Consider the following 19885-nt stretch of genomic DNA (forward strand, 5'->3'; position numbering starts at 1 on the left):
ATTTGTGACACCATCTCTTTCTTCGGTCCATCCTTGAAGAATAGTGCTCCTCTCCTTCCTCCACTCTTCAACTTCGTTTCTCGATTCTCTCATTTCCTTTTCTATTGCCAACATCCTTTTCCCTATCCGCGTGAAAGAGGCTTTGTGGGCGGCCGGCGAGGGATGCGTCTTCTTATACGTGGGGGAAGCCGTTGGCACTTCTTCGACGCTTCCCATAATTGAGAGAGAGAGAGAGAGAGAGAGAGAGAGAGAGAGAGAGAGAGAGAGACTGTGTAAAACAGCAAAAGAAAATATAAGAAACCCTAAAAAACAGCAAGAAACTCTAGTGAAACCTCAAAAAACAGCAAAACACAGGTTTGAAACCTTAAAAACCAGCAAAAAACAGTGGCGAAACCCTAAAAAACAGCTAGAAAACAGTGACGAAATGTCACGGGCACCTGGCAGCTGTTAACTATGTCACGAGGACGTGGCAACTGCTAATTTTAGTTGTTGGTTTCTTTTCAATGGGTTTTGTTTTATTTTTGAGACCCTCTTTTTGAAGTAGCAAACGGTCGGACATTGTATGGCCAATGTGAACGGTAGTTTCACCCGCAGACGGGAAGTGCTCGGCACTGGAATTCGTATAGTAAGAGGATGTCTAGGCTTAGAGCAAGATCATATAGATCCCCCCGTCGTACTTAGCAAGTTGATGGATACTAGGAAGTGAACTCAATAAAGGCCTATAGTCAAGGTGTGACTACCAACAGAAAGTATCCGACATTTGGGCCACATTGCACTTTTGGATGCGGTCCCAATGAGGATAAATGGTCAGATGACCAATGGGAGCCCAACGGAATCATCTCCTAAAATTTAGGGAACTGCTATTTTGGCCGTGAAATGTGTTCGTGTCATTACCTCCGGTATGACTAGGGGAACACTTTACAACTCTGCCGCAAAGTCAACTTGGCGACCGGTCGAGAGCTTTTTAGGCGACAACCCCGAAACGGGCAAAAGTTTGTAAATGCGCCAAGTGTCACTTTTTCATTAACTTGCTTCATGCAAAAAGAAGGGCGCTGAAATTTAAGCTCGGAGGAGACTTCAATTGGGTTTTGTCACAGGTTAAGAGCTATGGAGTGCTTTCTTTCCCTCCCATGTACAGTGTGGTGCTAGGAGTGATGCCTTGCACGCTACACACTGTTGTCTCTCTCCCCTACGTGCAGTTATGTGATGCCCCACAAGAGGCCTTTTCATTTGACTGATGTACCGTTGTGTGGGTTCATGCGCGATTGCCGAGGCAAGGGCCTCTTGCACAGGTACTGGGTTAGCTAGTGGCTAATCCCCCGCAGGTACAGGTGAATTCGGAGAGGTTTCACGTGAGAAATCTCGTCCGATTCAAAGGGCAAGTAGCCCTACAGGTGTGGGAGCTCGAGGTCTTGCTACAGATGCGACCGGCACGCGAAACGGAGTCTAAAACAGAGAATTACAGCCTGCTGTGTATTTTTGCAAGTTTAGGGTTTCAGCCCTAAACGGTCCCTAATACCCCCAGGAGGTTTGGGGACGCGAGGGGACCGCTATAGAGGTGATCTTGCGATTTTCGGGGCAGAAAACAGAGAATTCAGTGTGCTGCAGATTCTCGCCAGGTTTTGCAAAGTGTCCGTATGCGTCGGGAAAGTCATCTATTGCGTGGGGATACTGACTGTGAAGCGTCCTAGTACAGTTATGCTGCTAAAATCGGGCCAGAACAGGTGTTTCTCAGCCTGGATTATGCGGGGCAAATCGTAGGAGATCACAGGTTTTACTTCCCTCTGTTAAAGAATAAAGAAATACCGAAAGGGGCGCCAATTTTGGGGCCTACAGGTTGTCGGCGTCTTCTCGGAGCATTCTAGCTTCCGAGCCGTGTGCGTGCTTAAGTGTTAATTCCCGTCACAGGTTTCCTTTGTGTGTCTAAAGTAAAGAATTTCGGGTGAAAGCCAACGCCTACCGCCCCATGAGCCGGTTTCATGGTTCCGTTGCTGGGACATCAATCACTTTTTCCTTCAAAAGTGAGCCTCGGTTGTTTTGGGTAAAGACACAGAGTGCAGGAACGTGGGATTACACTATGGCCGACAAGGGGAAGGGCATTATGGAAGAGGGTTCCTCTTCACAGGACACGCAGGAGATCCCTATGGTTTTCGAGATTGACGAGAGCTAACGGCCACGTCAGTCTGTACCTCCTGTCAATGTGAATGTCCCTCCAGTAGTACACGGCTTTATGGCTGGGCAACTTGAGGATGATGCGTTCAGGACTCGGTTAGTTCCCGCGGTGAATGTCTTTTCGCAGCTGGTGAAAATCCAAGGTTTATGGAGTTCTTGCAAGAGCCACCAGTGCAACTGCAAAATAGGCAACCTACGCCGCATACGGAGCTTGTTGTGGCTCAAGCCCAGGTACTTCATGCGGCTCAGGAAGGAAAGGAACACTCGCATGTTGCAGAGTCAGGGAACAAGTTCTTCCTGTGCTTGAAGAGGTGGCTAGAGCGCCTATTCCACAGGTTATGCCAGTTCAGCCCGCCACCTTTTAGAGCCCGCATGCTGTCTTGAATGGACAGGAACCTGGATACCAAGCTATGCACCCAGTTTTTCCACCACCCACGGTACATCCTGGATATTTCGGGGGTGGATCAATGTTCCAAAGTATGGCTGGTTATGTGCATGGAAGTCAGCCGTACATGCCAGGAACAGTGTTTGGGGGTATGCAAGGCATCATGCCAAACCCCATGTATGGTAGTATCGGCATGCAACAGGGTTTTCATAGCAACCACCACCAGTTTGGGGTGCCACAAGGTCATTCTGGCATGGCTGGTTTTTCCGGACAGCAGCCAGATATCGCACCTCTGACGCAAAATGTGAATGGCCAAGATGTGCCGATGATGCCTACTACAGTGCTCATGTTGCAGACTATTCCCTATGACAACTTGGGGGCACTGGAAAAGCCGAAAGCTTACAAAGAAGGTGGTGCAGCTGTAAAGTTCAATACTATCAATGGCTTTAAGGATAAGACAAAGGCTCTCACTCTCCTCCAGCAATTTGATACAGCTTATGCAGGAGGGAATTTAACAGAGGCCTCGAAAGTCAGGAAAGCTGCCACTTTCTTAAAGGACAATGCGCTTACATGGTGGACGACATTGTTAATGCAAGGGCAGGCACCCACCACTTAGGTTTACTTTAAGAAAATGTTTGCATCTGCTTGGCTGTCAAATGAATTTGAAGCCGACGTCATGACAAATTGGCACTAGCTTCCTTCAGCTTCATGCAAGAGCTTGTTGGAGTACAATAGGAGGTTTTGTAAAGCGTTACTCTCAGTGACCTCCTAAGATTTGTGCCATTGACAGAGCAGATAGAGAAGTATTGTTGTGGGCTGCCTAAAGGGCTTCGCGATTACTGTACCAAGAACAGAGTGGCTACCCTCACTTAACTTATGGAAGTTGCGAACATTGGTCTTGCCTTGTTGAAAGGAGAGGACAGTGGGTTCCCAGCAATGAGAAAGGAGGGCAGCAAAAGAAAAATTCAGCGAAGAAGCCCTTTGTGGAAACGGCTCCTGATGCGTCACAGGGGTCGGAAAAGGCCACAAAAGACAAGGCAGTGAGTTCTGCAGGGCATGGGGTAAAGTTAGGGATCAGACGGCACTCATCCTCTTTGATCCAGGTGCCAAAGCCAACTTTATCTCACCAGAGTTAGCTATGAAGCTGCGCATCAAAGCTGAAGAGATGGGGTACACAGCAGAGGCAGGGTTAGCATGTCCTGGCCACTCAAAGTGTGTTACCCCCATCATTGGAAAGCTACGACTGCATATTCAGTCGTATGTGGACACAGAAGAGTTCTACATCATGCCACTGGAAGGATGTGATGCCTTGTTGGGGATCTGTGGATATTCCGAGTGCATGGAGTCTTGGATGCCTACAACAAAAAGATCATTGCACAGCATAGGGGCAAAACTAACATCTTGGATGTAAAGCTTAGAGGAGAGTCAGTCCCTATTGTATCTGCTTCTGCTATTACTTTTGTAATAAAGAATCATCTTTCTGTGTACTTGATTTTTGCACATGATGTCTCAGATAGTGATCAGTCAAATTTATCTGTGTTAGATAAACAAAGGCCAGCATTTTTGCAAAAGTTTAGTGACTGTTTTTCTGATTCATTACCGTCGCAATTACCGCCAGAGAGACCTGAGACCATCGGATAGATTTGGTGCCAGGGTGTAGCCCACCAAATAGACCTCCCTACAGGGTTAGCGCGGTTCAGCAGAAAGAGATTGGAAGAGCTGCGCACTCACAGCCTACTTCTCAATCCTAAGAAAAGTGAATTCTTCCTAGAAGAGATCCACTTTCTTGGCCACATAGTCTCAAAGGATGGTGTTAGAATGGATCCCGCAAAGGTCGAAGCTATCAAGACATGGCCAGACATGAAGACTGTGCACGATGTTAGAAGCTTCTTGGGATTGTGTTCCTACTATAGAAGGTTTATCAGAAATTTTGCAGAGATAGCATCGCCTCTTCACGCATTGCAAAAGAAAGAGGTCACTTTCAGATGGACCCAAAAGGAGATTTCAGCTTTTAGTCTCTTAAAGGAAAAGTTGCCTTCAGATCCAATAATTGTTTTGCCAGATCTCAAGAAGTCATTTTTGGTCCAGTGTGACGCGTGTGGCAGTAGCATTGGAGCAGTGCTAATGCAAGATGGACGGGTAGTAGCTTATGAAAGCCGAATTTTGCAAGGGCTAGAGAGGACCATGCAAGTCTATGCGAAAGAGCTCTTAGCCGTGATTCATGCGCTTTCTAGCTGGAAGCACTACCTCTTAGGTGCTGACTTTGTTGTCCAAACAGATCATCAGACCTTGCGATACGTCTTGACACAGTCAAAGTTATCCGAAAAGCATATGCGATGGGCAAACATTCTTTCCATGTTCCACTTCCAGATTATGCATGTGGAAGGCAAGAAGAATGTTGTGGCGGATGCGTTATCAAGAAAGCCACAAATTTCAGCTGTGTCAATTCCTTATCATCATGAGCTAGATGACATGAAGGAACAGTATACTACTGATGAAGATTTTGCAAGGATCTTTGAATAGTTACAAGAGGGGGAACATCACGAGCACTACCTCCTCAGAGATGGTTTTATGATGATGCATGGAAGACTTTGTGTCACTAGGCCACTGCGACATAAGGTCATGGAAGAGAGTCATGTCCCACCGTATGCAGGGCATCGTGGTATTGATGCGACAGTTAAAGCGGTAGAGACATTCTTCTATTGGCCTACCTTGAGGAGAGATGTAAATGCCTTTGTGCGAGCATGCATAGTTTGCCAAACGGTCAAGTTTGACAGGCAAAAGGCACCAGGGTTGTTACAACCACTGCCGATTCCGGATAAGCCATGGGAAAGCATTGCTATGGGCTTTATCTTTGATCTTCCAAGAACGCCAACAAGGAATGATGGTATATGGACCATTATCTGTAGGTTCAACAAGCAGGCCCATTTTATCCCTGTCAGGAAGAAGATAAAATCTGATCAGATGGCACGCTTGTTCATGTAAAATGTGTTTAAGTACCATGGTATGCCACAATCGATTATCAGTGATCGTGATCCTCCCATGACCAGTTTGTTCTGGAGAGGATTCTTTGAGAACATGGGCACTACACTCAAGTTCTCATCTTCGTTTCATCCACAAACTGATGAACAATCAGAAGAGGCTAATTCTATTGTCTTAGATCTGCTGAAATGCTATGTGTCAGATAATAAGGGCAAGTGGGAACAGTATTTGCCTATGCTTGAGTATGCGTACAATAATACGCTGCATTCGTCTACTGGCACAGCACCTTTTGAGATTGTTGTAGGCGGCAAAAAGGTTCCTCCCATTTTGCATACAAAGGACAAGATCTTTGAGGCAGATCGATATGTTGAGAACATGGATGAAATGTACATGAAAATCAAAGCTGCCTTGGAGAAGACTCGCGCAAAAGAAAAAAGGTTGTTGATCGTCACCGTCGTGAATTGTTGTTATCACCTCGTGACTGGGTATTGTTAAGGTTCGAAAAGACAAGGTTAAAGAAGATGAAGGGCAAGGATTGGTTGTTTCCTAAGCTCAGCATGCGTTACTATGGGCCTTTTCAAGTGCTTGACAAGATCGGTTTACAGGCTGAAATTGCCTGATGCATGGAAGATTCATAATGCGTTTCACGTGAGTCTTTTAAGACCCTTCGTGGGTGATGTGCCAGAAGATATGCCAGATGAGGATCAGCCAGAAGTTGAAGAACTTGATGAGATCCTGGTACCTGAGCAAGTTTTGGCACATAAGGACAGAAAAGTTGAAGGACAAGTTGCAAGCCGCTATTTGGTAAAGTTCAAGAACTATCCGCCTATGGATGCAAAGTGGATGGAAGAGCATGAACTGTCAGAGTCACCAAATGTTTTGCAGCCTTACCTTGAAGCCTTTGGGTTACAGATTATATAGATCCGAGTCCAGCAATCCGAAAGTGCAAAACAAACCTATTGCGGCACGTGCTATAATTATGAATAGAATTTTGGAAAATAAACATCTCCACGCATCCAAAATGTGTCAAAATCGCAACTTAAACTCCTAGATCATATCCATTTGACTCTATGTGATGGAGATATGCCAAAAATAGTGTTTTTGAGCTGCAAATAATCTTGTTTCTGCTTTTGCTTTGCTCTCCATGATGCAATGTCAAGGTTGTCATCACCACTTCCCTGCGCTCTGATATCAGTTGAAGAGCACGCCAATGCGGAAGTGTGTGGTGCATGTGTGTGTGTGCAGTGAGTGTAAACTGCGTGTGGGTGAAGTACTCACTACTAAATGAATGAGGCCCCTTATTATTTCATGTAGAAAGGATAAGGCCAATAGTCAGTAATTTAGTGGGTGGCTGGGCATCGGAAGTTCAGCCTCGAGGCAAGGCACATGCCGCCTTACCCTAACAAAGGAGGGTAGCGAGGGGCAGCGAGGCGAGGGGGGAGCGCTGTTTGGGGGGGGGGGGGGGGGGGGGGGGGGGGGGGGGGGGGGGGGGGGGGGGGGGGGGGGGGGGGGGGGGGGGGGGGGGGGGGGGGGGGGGGGTGGCGGCTGGGCGGGCGATGGATCATGGCGGGCAGAGCAGGCGAGGCGCGCGAGGGAGCAGAAGCAGCGAGCTTGTCATGTGAGGGGCTTAGTTATCACTTGCACCAGCCACTGTTGCTATCCATCAGGGCATTAGGGCATTAGGAATCCCTTTTTCTGATATAGCATAGAGTGGGTGGTAATGGCCCGCATAATACTAGTCCGAACCAGAAGAAACCAGCATTACAAGGCATCTAGAGGAGAGCCTCTAATGGCATGATCAATGAGAAGCCACACGGTTACACAGTAAGATATTGATTGCTAAAAATAAGAACGAAAGAATTTCACCTGGAACACCAGACTCCAGATTCTCCTTGCCATGACTCCAGCCAAAAGAGTACCTATAGGCAATCTTGTTTTAGGAATCTCTAAATGAGAATGCAGAATGCTTGATAAGAGAACTTGTTAAAGTGTTGGTGAAGATAAATATGAAAAGAACTATCACTGCCTAACATGTGCTATTCTAGTTAAAGGTATCACTCCATGATATGAAAACTGCAGAATGACTCTGTTGCGAATCTTCCCGTGTGTTTACTTTCAGGCTTTTAATACATGCAAAAATAGAAATAAGTAGGACTATCACTACATCACATGTGGTAGCGAATCTGGTTAAATATATCACTCATGACATTATCTCGATAGCTCACCTATCAAACCTAGCCCAGACCCCACAGTCCGCCGTCCAAGAGCTAGTCTTTTTTTCTTTTTTTTTTTGCAAAAAAACCTTTTGCATTACATAAAATCGATCATAGGTCCATTACAAGAAATTGGGGAAAGCGCTGAAAGGTATACAATGAGATCATGGGGAAAAATTCCAAATCAAACCACAGGATACAGGTATTCTAATCAAGTGGTGAAGTATATCTATCTAAATTGTGATTAAGTCTACACAAATCTGCCCAAAGCTCTGTCCACCTCAGGCAATGTAGCCAGAACCACAAATTGCAGTGCTGGGTATCTGACTGATATACAGCATCCGTTGTAAAAACCTCCTGTAGCAGCTCATAGAAGCCAAGGGATTGTGAAACCCCTGGGCCGTGCTTCCAAAATCATCTGCGTCCACTATAAAATTTCCTGATGATGTACCCCAAAAAAGGATGCAAATCTACGGCACAACCAATCTGTAAGAGAGTCAGAAGAGACCCACTCGCTGACCACCTCAAAAGCCAAGGGAAGGTATTAAGAGCTAGTCTAATGGTTTCCTTGGCCCAAGGATCATAGCAAAAACGATTTTATTTGACACAAAAATACAAGAAGAAACAGATTCAAGATAACTATTTCAGCCTCTTCATACGCACTGCTCACCTGCTGTCTGGATCTTCAAGATTTTCCCTGACTTGTTCTGGCAAAGCTGCAAGCCTTATCCAGAAATCCAAGGAGAAAAGAAAAACTTAAATATGCATGTAACAGGTATAATGATCGCAAAAACTTTACTTCTTGAGCCACATTATACCGTTCACCAAGATGCAGTAAATGATGTCTCAGTGATGCGTAATCAGGAACCTGAAAAAATGGTACAGGATTCTCACATTTAGTAATTGAGACATTCCATAAGTAAAAGACCTCCACATGTAGTTTCAAAACTAATTAAAGCCGCCTATTGCTTGTCACAGATGAAGCGCTTGTTGGACTCAACTCTTCAAGGGATGTCAACTTTGGGGTCAACCCTCCTCAGAGTAAGTCTTAAGTGTGCAAAATATATGTATCTTGTATAAAACATTTGTTGTTTCACAGCCTTTGAGTGTATGAAAGCCACTATTACACAAGAGGGATTAAATCAAAAAGTTTTCCAGGTGTTTGCTCAAGGGCAAACAGTTGACAATTGAAGACAGCTTGAGAGACCACAAATTTGATGCTGCCTCTGATATACAGCAAACATTCTGTTCCGCAAGACACTGTAAGACCAAAGTTCGCAGCATAGTCCCTGGTGACTCAGGGCTTCCAACCTATCCGCTTTTACCCACAGATAAGAGAGATAGAGTCAAATCATAGGAGGGATTTCAGAGGCTGACTAAGTGGTAGAGAGACACACATGGTATGCAATAGTGGTGAATTGGTTCCACAGCATGGATTGTTGGTTACATCCCTTTCAATATGGCCTACTTTCTTCATGCATTGATCCCTCTCAAGTCTAAAGGAATAAATTTATGCGATGTAATTACAGCAGCTTGGCATAATGTGGAGCTAGAGTGACCCACCTCACCCATTGCTCGCAAAGATAACGTGGTATCATGGGTGCCCAAAAAAGTCAAAAGATTATAGGAAGCCCAATGTTCCAAGAAGGAGCGAACAAAAGGAAAACAAGTCACTTCAAGAGGATTAGCCCATAGAAATCAATGAGGATACAAGTTTCTCTAAGACTTGACCAATTGCTGGTTCTGATGCATTTGTGCATCTGGACCTCCATGATGGAGAGAAGCCCTCCACAAAGGAGGCGACCTTCACTGTACCTCCAACATGAGACTGGACAAAAGTCCCACTCAACATGTATCTCCAACAAAAAGTTTCATCCTACGCAGGGCTAAATCTCCATTGGGGAAGCATTGTTGACCTCAGTATTACCCCAAATAACAAAAGAAGTACAAAAATCAGAGGTATGATGATGAATTAAGCAAAGAATCAAAGAAAAATCCTCCCCCAAAAACATGAAGCAAAAAGGACCCAATGGAACCCTTATCGGTGGCAGGTGCCCTGCAAGTATTTTCTGGAAAAATACCAATCAGGTGAGAAGTGACAGCACAATTTATGCTTGCTCTCACACAGCTCAAATCCTACCTGAAGGCTCAGAACAACAAGTGGGAGGGATCAATGGATGGGAAAAGAATAGTTAAAGAGCTCACACATCTGGGCTACCATGAACCAACAGCCATGCAATGGAACAAGAATGCCCAGTAGGACAACAGAATGACCTAGGAAAAGAAGATCAAGGTTAGGGGTCAGGGTTGAATTTTGCAAATCAGATAGAGAGAAAGAAACACATCAAAAGCACAAAAACGAAAAACAGACAAAATATCAGAAAACGTTAACACATTCTTAGAGATGGCTGTATACGATACTCCTTTACATACAATGTGAAAACATGATCATCTTGAATGGCTATACACTAACACTCCCCAAGGCATATAAAATAATCCACATGATCAACTTTTAAAATGTGAGTGAGAAAAACTAAAGATTAGCAATTGCAAATACAATACCAAGAACCAGACAGTTTTAACTATGAAATTATGTCCTCCTGCATTAACAAACGAGTTTGATAAAACAAAAAGGACAAGTATTTTGGACTCGCCTCAGAAATGGCAACAATGCCAAGTCCACCAGGCCCAAATCCTGCCTCCAGCTCCCTCGAAAGGTCAATGTTTTTATCCTGTCAAAAGTTTCAATGCACAGTTGTATCATTCTTCAAAAGCAAAGCATGATAAAGGTGTGTAAGATGAAAAATTTGTCAAGGAAAAGATGCAGTGGACTTCATATTGAACAAACGAGCACGTGATAACCTTAAGCCAAAAAAGTTTTGGCAGGCCTCCTTGCCAAGCTTGAGTTTTATCTATCAATTAGCAAGCATCTCATTCCAGCAACAACTTCTGCTAGGTTAGAGTAAAATAAATACTTTTTTTGTGTTATCGTAAAGTAAAATGAATGCTTCTTGCGTGTTATCAAGGTGTGCTCGTTTATCCTAGAGCGAAAAATCTAGAAAATACTTCGTTAAAGATTAGAATGTTTATTATCTCAGGGGTCCGAACTTCTTAAAGCAGAAGGCAAAGTTAGACAATTGTAAAACCCCCAATTTTGTGAGAGTGTGTGTGTGCGGAAGAGAGAGAGAGAGAGAGAGAGAGAGAGAGAGAGAGAGAGAGAGAGAGAGAGAGAGAGAGAGAGATGAAATGAAATGTTATATTAACGTCTTCAAAAGGCCAAAATGACCTATGAGACCAAAAGATTACATGTGGTGAATCTAATATCAGGTCTGGGTACAAAAAGTACAAAGAACTGAAAAGAAAATAGTGGGTAGGGGTGGGGTGAAAGCTGATACAAAGGGAATACAAAGGGTGAGCTGATACAGTGGAGCTCTCTAACAGTCGAGGCATCATATACATATACATCAGTATCCAAAAGGCTATAGAGATTCAATGTCCTCCAAGGTAGGCACTCTGTCGGGTCGGTAGGGGAAGAGGGGGGAGATCACCCCCCCGACTACCAGAACATGAGACCCATACAATGTCAATCTATCTGTAGTGGGTACCCCCCTTGCCTCATATATATAAGTGCCCAAGAGGAGGTCGAGCATGCATGGATGATGCCCCATAACCCAGCAAAATAAGGATATATAAGGGAGTGTCCCATGGTGGGCACCCAGTTCAAGTGGCCAGCCGGCCCAAAACTCGGGTGGCTGGACAAGGTACAACCTAGACTATGGGTGGCCAGCCCGGAGACACTAGCGGTACAAGGAAGTGCCCTAGACTTGTGTGATGCAGCAGAGTGGTGTAAATCTAACACCCCCTCTCAGCACCTGATGCTGAACAAACCACATGAAGCCGAAGATGTGAGGCAAATGATGAAGATGTCTGCTGCAATGTCCATTGAAGGATACTCCATGAGTGTAGCAGCAGTCTGGGGTATCCCAACCGCCAAGAAATCTCCATGATAACGTGCCATCACGAGCAGTGTAGTAAACGGTACTACGTGAAGGTCCTAAACTCGGTGTGAAAACAACTCCTTGTCGTAAAAGAAGTGCCAATAAACCTGCAAGTGTCCTACCCAATAGGATCTATGGTGTCTGTAGTCAAACCATCTGGAGGAAATGGAGAAGCCCAGGAACCTTCATGAGAATGATCAGAAGCATGTCAATGCATGAACCAGCCCCAGATGGCTAAGCTGTGAACAACTCCAGGAAGGCCAGATGTAGCAATGTGCACCGTAAACGTCCTCCAAAACAAGGAAAGCCAGACTAAGCAGCCTACATTGTAGAAGCTACCGTAAGCTGCAGCAGTCACTGAGAGACTACACGGCCCACCACCGAATGGTGTCCTGTCAGTAGGTACAGTAATCCAAGATGAGGGGAAGCAAGGCTCAACAGTCTGCATTGTGAAGGGCCTCTGAGAAGAGGTGTGGTCAGCCCAAGCTGTCTGCACCGTAATCATCCTGTATGAAGAAAGGAAGCCAGACTGAGCAGTCTACGCTGTGAATAATCTCTGAAAAGAGGAAAGGCCAGACCAATCTCTCTGTGCCGTCTTGCCTGTATCTCCTGCCTCCAATCCTCCGGTGTCAACCAAGACAAAATCCGCACCAACAACGCCGCCAAACCGCATGTCCGTGTGGTGCTCAATGTGAATGAGTTGGGAGTGGCCTACTACCCAAGTTGGGGCTGATCAGGAGTGAAGAAGAGCAACTACACTACCATCCAAGCCAAGCTCCGGTGTGACTCCGGATGTAGTCGCATAATGATGTCTGACCTCCCGCATCTCGTGAGTAAACTCTCCAAGAGAGTCCAAAGCACTGAAGTCCCACTCCAGTATGTAGATCCAAGCAATGAACCTGTCCAGGAAGAGATCCAAGATCCTCTCCTTAAGTCCATGTAGATGCTCCGGTGTAAGCAAGTGATCTGACGTGTCGAGGTCAATTGGTAAGTGTATGTCCATTGTCCACCCAAGATGGTGGTGCCTTCTCGAGGAATGTCGGAATCCATAGTCACATGGGACACCTATTTTTGGGCTTCCCGTCCCCACTTGCCGTCCCACCCTCTTTTTTGCACTGAAAATCCATTTGAGCCCTGTCCCTCATCCCCACTCCTCTGTGGGGACATGTCCCTTGTGACTATGTCAGAATCCCATATGCCATGAGCATGGCCATATCTCGTGTGAACTCCTCTGATGAGTGCATAGGTGTATCCATAGCAAACCAAGAGTCACCACCCCCTCAAGAGTGCACAACCACCAAATGATGGCTGGAATGAATGGATCTCCCAAAGATCGTATATCCGTAGATGATCAAGCCAGTATAAAAGCTACCTGTAGCGTGGATAGTGTGTCGTGCCCTCTATAGTGGGTGCTCCTCAGTGCAATGTGCGTGATATCTCACTCCACAGAATGCAAACACAAAAGACAAAGAACAACAGAGCAAGAATCTCATAGCAACAACCACAATATGACTCAACAGGATTGTAGGCAACTATATGCGCAATCGTCGAAAAACTGCCGCTCGTTGCTGCTGCTTCACCTGCCCCCCCCCCCCCCCCCCCCCCCCCCCCCCCCCCCCCCCCCCCCACCTCCCCGCCCCCCCCCCCCCCCCTGCCCCACCCCCTTGCCCACCCCCGCGCTGCCTGAGCCACCCCCCTGCCCCCGCCCGCTACCTACCCCCCTGCCGCCCCCGTCACCCCCTCCTCCTACCCCCGCCCCCCCCTCCCCCCCCCCCCCCCCCCCCCCCCCCCCCCCCCCCCGCCCCGTCTGTCCGCCCGCCTGGTTCTCACCCCGACAGCCCTGCATTTCGGCCCACTTAGCTTTGCTTCAATTCTTGGGCGGTGCTTTCTACGCCGGATTGCATCATCCTCCCGTCGACTTCTTCTTACGACACAGCAGTAGACACAGATGGAGGCTCCAGCTTCGCCACAGATGGACTCGCCAGAAGCCCCCTCGCCCGACCTCGCTGAGCCCACCATTCGACTTGCTCTCTCGCCGACAGAGCAAGCGAGCCTTGCCGCAGAAGTAGAGCGATTGCAGGCGACTTCGGTCATCTGCAAGATTCTCGGCACCCGACCTAGCAGAGGAGAGCTGCGAGACATTCTCCAGGCCCGCCTTCTCGCAGAAGTGGGCAAGATCTTGGATGTCCAGATTCTGGGACGGGGGTACTACCAGATTGAGTTCGAGACCTCAGAGATGGCGTCCAAGGTCATAGCTATGAGTCCACTGGCCATCCGAGCATCACGCGCCCACTTTCGACAGTGGTGACATGGTTTTGACCCGACTTCGGATGTTCTAGTAGAGGAGGCAGACATCCCCATCTCAGTCTGCTTTTCGGGTTTACGCAGGGAGTACCTACCACTTCTCTCCAGGATTGGCTCCGCCATCGGGACTGTCCTGGAGACACCTCGTACGACAGCATCAATAGCTGCCAAGGCGGCTGGCATCCCCTCAGTTCGAGTTTTGGTCAGAGATACCCACACGCTCCCGAAGGTCATCCTTCTGCCTCGGGTGAGTGGGGGTTGGTTTAGACAGAGTGTGGACTACTCGGGCCTCCTGAACCAGTGCTTCATTTGCCGACAAATGGGCCACCTTGCGAAGGCCTGTTCACGGAGGAGACCACGACCTGCACCTCAGCCTCAGCCCCAGCCTGCCAAGGCTGGGCCGCAGCCACAGTCAGCGGCACAGCGCACAGATGCAGAGCCACCCTCCGAGCCTGGGGCTCTAGTGGAGGAGGGGTGGCAGCAGGCCCGTGGCCATCGACACCAGGGGCCACAGCGACAGCCTGGCACTCAGAGTGGCCCTCAGGTGCCTACTCAGCAGCAGTGAGTTCCCACGGGGAACCGCTTTGGTCCTCTTGAGCAGGAGGAGTCCCCTACGCCAGCCTCCACCTCCGCTTCACCCTCGACAGCCGCTCCCCCTTCAGAGTTCCCCTCCTCCTCCTCATCCCCCCCCCCGCCCTCTGCTCCCGTCGCCTCTCCACCTCGCCCATCTACCTCTGTCGCCCCACCCTGCTCCTCTTCTCCTCCGCTCCCCCAGCTCCTTCTCCCCCCCTCCTGCTCCAGTTCCACAGTCGACTCAGGAGACTGGTCCCTCTCCAGCGGCTAGGAGATCTCTTGGCAGTGCCTTTGCCACGAGTCGCCTAGCGAGAGAGGGTCAGCCCTTCTTGCGGCCCCCTCTGCAAATTCAAACATCTTCCCTTGCAGCTATCCCTCGTGGTCTGACGAGCATTGACCTCCGACGCCGCTGGGACTTCTTCGACTACGGGTTCACTCGCTTTCTCGGCGATTCTGCAACAGACCACGAGGCAGCCTGCTTCAGGGTCCATGCTTTGTTCCTCGCCGCTAGGGGGACAGAGACCTTGGACTCGGCAGTTGGTTTCTCCTTCCCCCTCTGTGGTAGGGCCGAGACAGAGTGGTCCCTTGACTCGGTGTTGGGATGGTTGCATACACAGGTTCTCGAGTTCTCTCATCACATGGGAGAACTTGGAGTTACAGATTTGCTGCAGACTTTGTGGCCATTAGCCAAGTTTGCGGTGACACCCCCAGACTCAGCAGGATGTAGGCACATTGTGGTGTACTTATTTGCTGATACGCAGTGTTTGCCTTGCTATGTATACATTCATGAGGACTCCTGGACAGAGGAGGTTGCTTTACGCACGGCTCGCTCAGCTTGGGCTTGGGCTAGGCACTCACTGCAGTCTCGCCTATCTAGAGGACGCTCGGATGCGGATTACTCCCCATCCAAGCCAGCCTCGAAGATAGCCCGTCTTGCTGCTGTGGGGAAGCATCTGTTCTCTCTCGCTCCCCATGAGGATCGTCTCATGGAACGTGCAGGGACTAGGTGGGCCCCAATTTCAGCGACAGCGTGTCACAAACGGGAGCGCATAACAATATAAAATACATTCGGATAAATAGGATTTATCACTTATTACCGAAGCCAGAGGATATAGAGAGAAATAAATAGAGAGAGATAGAGAGTGAGAAGATCGACACAGTACTGGGGACCAGAAGATGGGCTGGTCCCCCCCCCCGTAATAGTATCTTTATTACTGAGGAGAAGTCTATACAAGCACTTGAACCGAACGTATTACCACGTTCGTTCTAGAATAAGACTTGATGGTTCCTGGAAGCCTTAGCTTCCGATTCCTAGGGCAAAATCCTATTCCAAGAAACTTCCGTTCCTTATTCCAATTCCTCGAGAATCAAGGTTCTCGCCTCTGGATCTCACCTTCCAGACTCAGGGCATGGCATCCCTGCAACTCTTTTTCAACTCTCTTTCCAGAGTCCTCTTCCCGCAGAACAACTCTGCTTTCCCGGACACGAAGTCCTTACTTGGGAATCCCAACTTCCGGATCACAACTTGAGAGACTACCTCTCTCTGATCCGTGGATCTACTTCCCAAACTCGGGTACGAAACCCTTGGGCTGATCTAGCTCTAGTTCCTCGGAGCGCTTTTCTCCTGCAGAGGCTCATGCCTTCCTCTGCTCCTACTCCCTCACGAAGAGGAAGTACACCTGCAATCAAATACTCAAAGATCAGAACATGAAAATCGTTACCTTCACAGTCTCGACGCTCGAAACGCAACTCGATTCTCGAAAAGCAATTCCTCGGAAGAGATCTCTCCATAGAAAATCCTCTCTTCCAATCCTACACACAAAAGAGGTGTGTTCTCGGGTTCCTTCTCGTAAATCAGCCCCGTCTACGACGTTTATGGGCTGAAAACAGAGAAAAACAGCAACTTGTCACGATGGAAACACGCTTCGTAGGCACTTCTTCGCGAGGGAACTCGCGCACTGGGTCTTGGCGACATCTGGTACACTTGGGGCAGCCATGGGCATCACCGGCAACGTCTTCTTTACGGCTGAAATCTGCAACAGCATCTCCTCCTTGCAAAGATTGGTCCTCCCCTCTGAGTGAGGGCATGTAATGCTTTTATAGGCACGAATAGCTACTCGCATAGAGATCGCGGTTGTTTTTTTTTTTTCTTTTTTTTCAAAAAAAAAATCAATTTTTTTTTCCGTTCTGCCAGAAAAAGAGAGAGAAAACGCTGGCTGATCTGTTGCCTTATTTATCAGATGGCTGCCCACTTATTAAATGGGCAGCCGGCGTATTTTAAAAAATAGTCTGAACTTGCCCAAAAACTCAATAAAACCTCAAAAGTTAAAAACAATGCTTTCACAGCACTTCCCAGGCGTCCCTGGATGCAATCACACGCACAATTGCAATGCAAACATAAACTTCCTCGCGGGAAAGCATCTGCTTTCCCGAAAAGCAATCCGCTTTCTCAGAAAGCATCTGTTTTTCCTCAAAGTTTCCTCTGAACCCATCTTCATTCAAGTGCTTGCTTTTCCTTGTGCACAATTCTAACACAGTTCGGAATTTCCTCCCAACTATGGATATTCCCTTTCAGATGCACCCGTCACCCACCTTGTGACGCATCAGGAATACCCATCACCTAGTCCTTTCCTACCGAACTTACGGTACAATCTCCTTCACGATGCTCTATGTCACCCATTCTATGACGCATCAGAGATGTCCGTTCCAGAATGGTCGGATACTTCTTTCTGATGCTCCCTGTCACCCATCCGATGTGACGCATCAGAAGTACCCGTTCTTGGTGGCCTTACAGATATTTCCGTTCTCAGTGCTTCCGTCATTACTTTGAACGACGCACTAGGAATACTCAGTACTCGGATGTCTCCAGTGAGAAAAACCCTCTCACTTAAAATTCCAATAATTCATTTAGAATTATTTTTCCTGTTGTTCTAAGCGAGAAAACCCTCTCACTTATAAATCCAATAATTCATTTAGAATTATTTTCTTGTCAAATAAAGCCAGTTTAGCAACACAACGGGGCCGATTGCGTCAGGAGCTTCAACGTTGCCTTGTGGGAGGAGAGATTGATCTCCTTATGCTTCAGGAACGCCATCTGTGTGAGAGCCGCATTCAGCGATGTGGTCAGATTTTGCGTGGACGATATGATACCTTTTGGTCGGCTGCTTTTGGACCTGGAGGCATCCAGGGTGGGATATGTATGACTATTGCGGATTCATTGCAGCAGGCCATTGTGGGCAGAGGGATTCTTGTGCCAGGCAGGGCTCAGTGGATTACTATGCAGGTTCAGGGTGGCCTTGTGGGCTTCCTGAACATCTATGCGCCCAATGTGGCGAGTGCTCGTGCAGAGTTTTGGTCACAGATTGTTGAGTCTTTGCCGCAGGCCGACCATTGGTGTGTAGGAGGGGACTTCAACATGTTGGAGGACCCTTCTGACACGATTGGAGGCAGCCATGCTACTGTGCATGGAGTCGAGTTACCAACTTGGGAGAGGTTGTGTATGACTTTGAGGGTCTCGGATACATGGCAGCACTCTGGCTTTGTGAGGCCTCCAGCCAGTCTTGCCTTCTCTAGATCGGACCGCAGAGTGGGAGGAGTGAATCTATCGCGGATAGAACGCTTCTACACTAGTGACCACTTCAGTGACTTGGGGGGATCAGTGGGCATCCTGGTAGGAACATCCTTCTCGGACCATGCACCAGTGATCCTCACAGTGGCAGATAGGCAAAGGAGTGGGAGCACGATGCTTCGCATCCCAGAGCGGGTCTTGTTAGACTCAGCACTCAGAGAGAGGGTAGAGGCTCTCTGGACAGAGGGCATGGACAGCCAGATTCCACCTGCAGACAGAGTGGCCTTAGGCCTAGCTCAGCTTAGCCACTTTTTTCTCCAAGAGTCTCTGGCTCGCCGGGCTGCAGCGAGAGAGGAGGAGCAGCGTCTCAGACAAGGCATTGCCTTACTACAGAGGATGCACGAGCAGCATCCAGACAGTCCATGGTTGGAGGAGCAGTTACAGCAAGCTCGACAAGAGCTTGCTAGCACAAAGGAGAGGCGTCATGAGTTTGCCTTTCACCGATAGGCGTCTCAGTGGACTCAGGTGGGTGACAGAGTGACAGGTGCTTTTTTTGAGACAATGGGACTTCGGCACTCGCATGCCAAGGTCCATCAGTTGGGTCAGTTGCTTGTGAGCCTGAGGATATGCGTGCAGTTGCTACTGACTTTTACCGTGAGTTACTGTTGGCTGAGCCCCAGTCAGAGCAGCAGGATGCATGCAGGGAGCAGGTTTGGGCACAGATGCCTTGTCTTGTGATAGAGGAGATGCGCCAGAGGCTAGAGATGCCACTTCAGCTTGAGGAGCTGCACACGGCTCTTAGGGTCCTCCCTTGTGGTAGCTGTCCAGGTGAGGATGGGTTGACTCCCAGCTTTTTCTTGGAGTATTGGGACCTGCTTGGCCCAGATCTTTGTAGTGCCTTTCAGTACATTTTGCACACAGGAGTGATGCCTGAGATGCCACTTCAGCTTGAAGACCTGCACACGGCTCTTAGGGCCCTCCCTCGTGGTAGCTATCCAGGTGAGGATGGGTTGACTCCCATCCCAGCTTTTTCTTGGAGTTTTGGGACCTCCTTGGCCCAGATCTTTGTAGTGCCTTTTAGTACATTTTGCACATAGGAGTGATGCCTGATAGCATGAGTGAGGGCTTGATTTACCTCATTCCAAAGGAGGGTGGCTCCTTGGATGAGATTCGCCAGTGGCGCCCCATCACCGTCCTCAACTCAACCTACAAAATTCTTACCAAGGCTCTGAGTTTGAGGATTCAGCCACTTTTGGAGAGCCTTATACATGGGACTCAGATAGTGTTTGTCAAGGAACGCAGTATCCTTGACAACATCTTCACTTTCTGGGAGGCTTCTGCCCTGGCACGGCTCCGTGGGGAGGACCTTGTGATTCTTCTTCTCGATTTTGAGAAGGCATACGACAGAGTTGACTGGGACTTCCTAGAGGACACTCTACGCAGGATGGGCTTCTCGGATGCTTGGATCAGAGGGGTGTCAGCTTTGTACAGACACGCTCACAGTCAGGTGCTTTTGGCAGGAGGTAGAGGTGAGCACTTCATGCTCACACGCTCGGTCAGACAGGGTTGTCCTCTTGCCCCTTTTCTCTTCCTGTTCTATGCGGAGGCGATGAGCAGATTTTCGGTGTCACAGCAGGTTGGTCTGCGGGTCTTAGCACTCCCTAATCGGGGAGATGAGCTACTGGACGCT

General features: G+C 48.2%; 1 protein-coding gene across 2 annotated transcripts in view; it reads right to left on the reverse strand.

The window, feature by feature from the left end:
• Window positions 1–19885, reverse strand: part of LOC147447253 (2-oxoglutarate (2OG) and Fe(II)-dependent oxygenase superfamily protein) — a 149488-nt gene that overhangs the window by 105067 nt on the left and 24536 nt on the right. For both annotated transcript variants that reach the window (XM_086523102.1, XM_086523101.1), the window contains exons 2-5: window positions 10407–10484; window positions 8571–8620; window positions 8423–8476; window positions 7406–7458 (exon numbers count right to left, since the gene is read on the reverse strand). In XM_086523102.1, the coding sequence (XP_086379228.1) occupies window positions 7406–7458; window positions 8423–8476; window positions 8571–8620; window positions 10407–10484 (235 nt within the window). The remainder of the gene's footprint in view (window positions 1–7405; window positions 7459–8422; window positions 8477–8570; window positions 8621–10406; window positions 10485–19885) is intronic.

Source organism: Adiantum capillus-veneris, chromosome 11, assembly GCF_014529385.1.
Source record: "Adiantum capillus-veneris isolate H3 chromosome 11, ASM1452938v2, whole genome shotgun sequence".
Lineage (NCBI taxonomy): Eukaryota > Viridiplantae > Streptophyta > Polypodiopsida > Polypodiales > Pteridaceae > Adiantum > Adiantum capillus-veneris.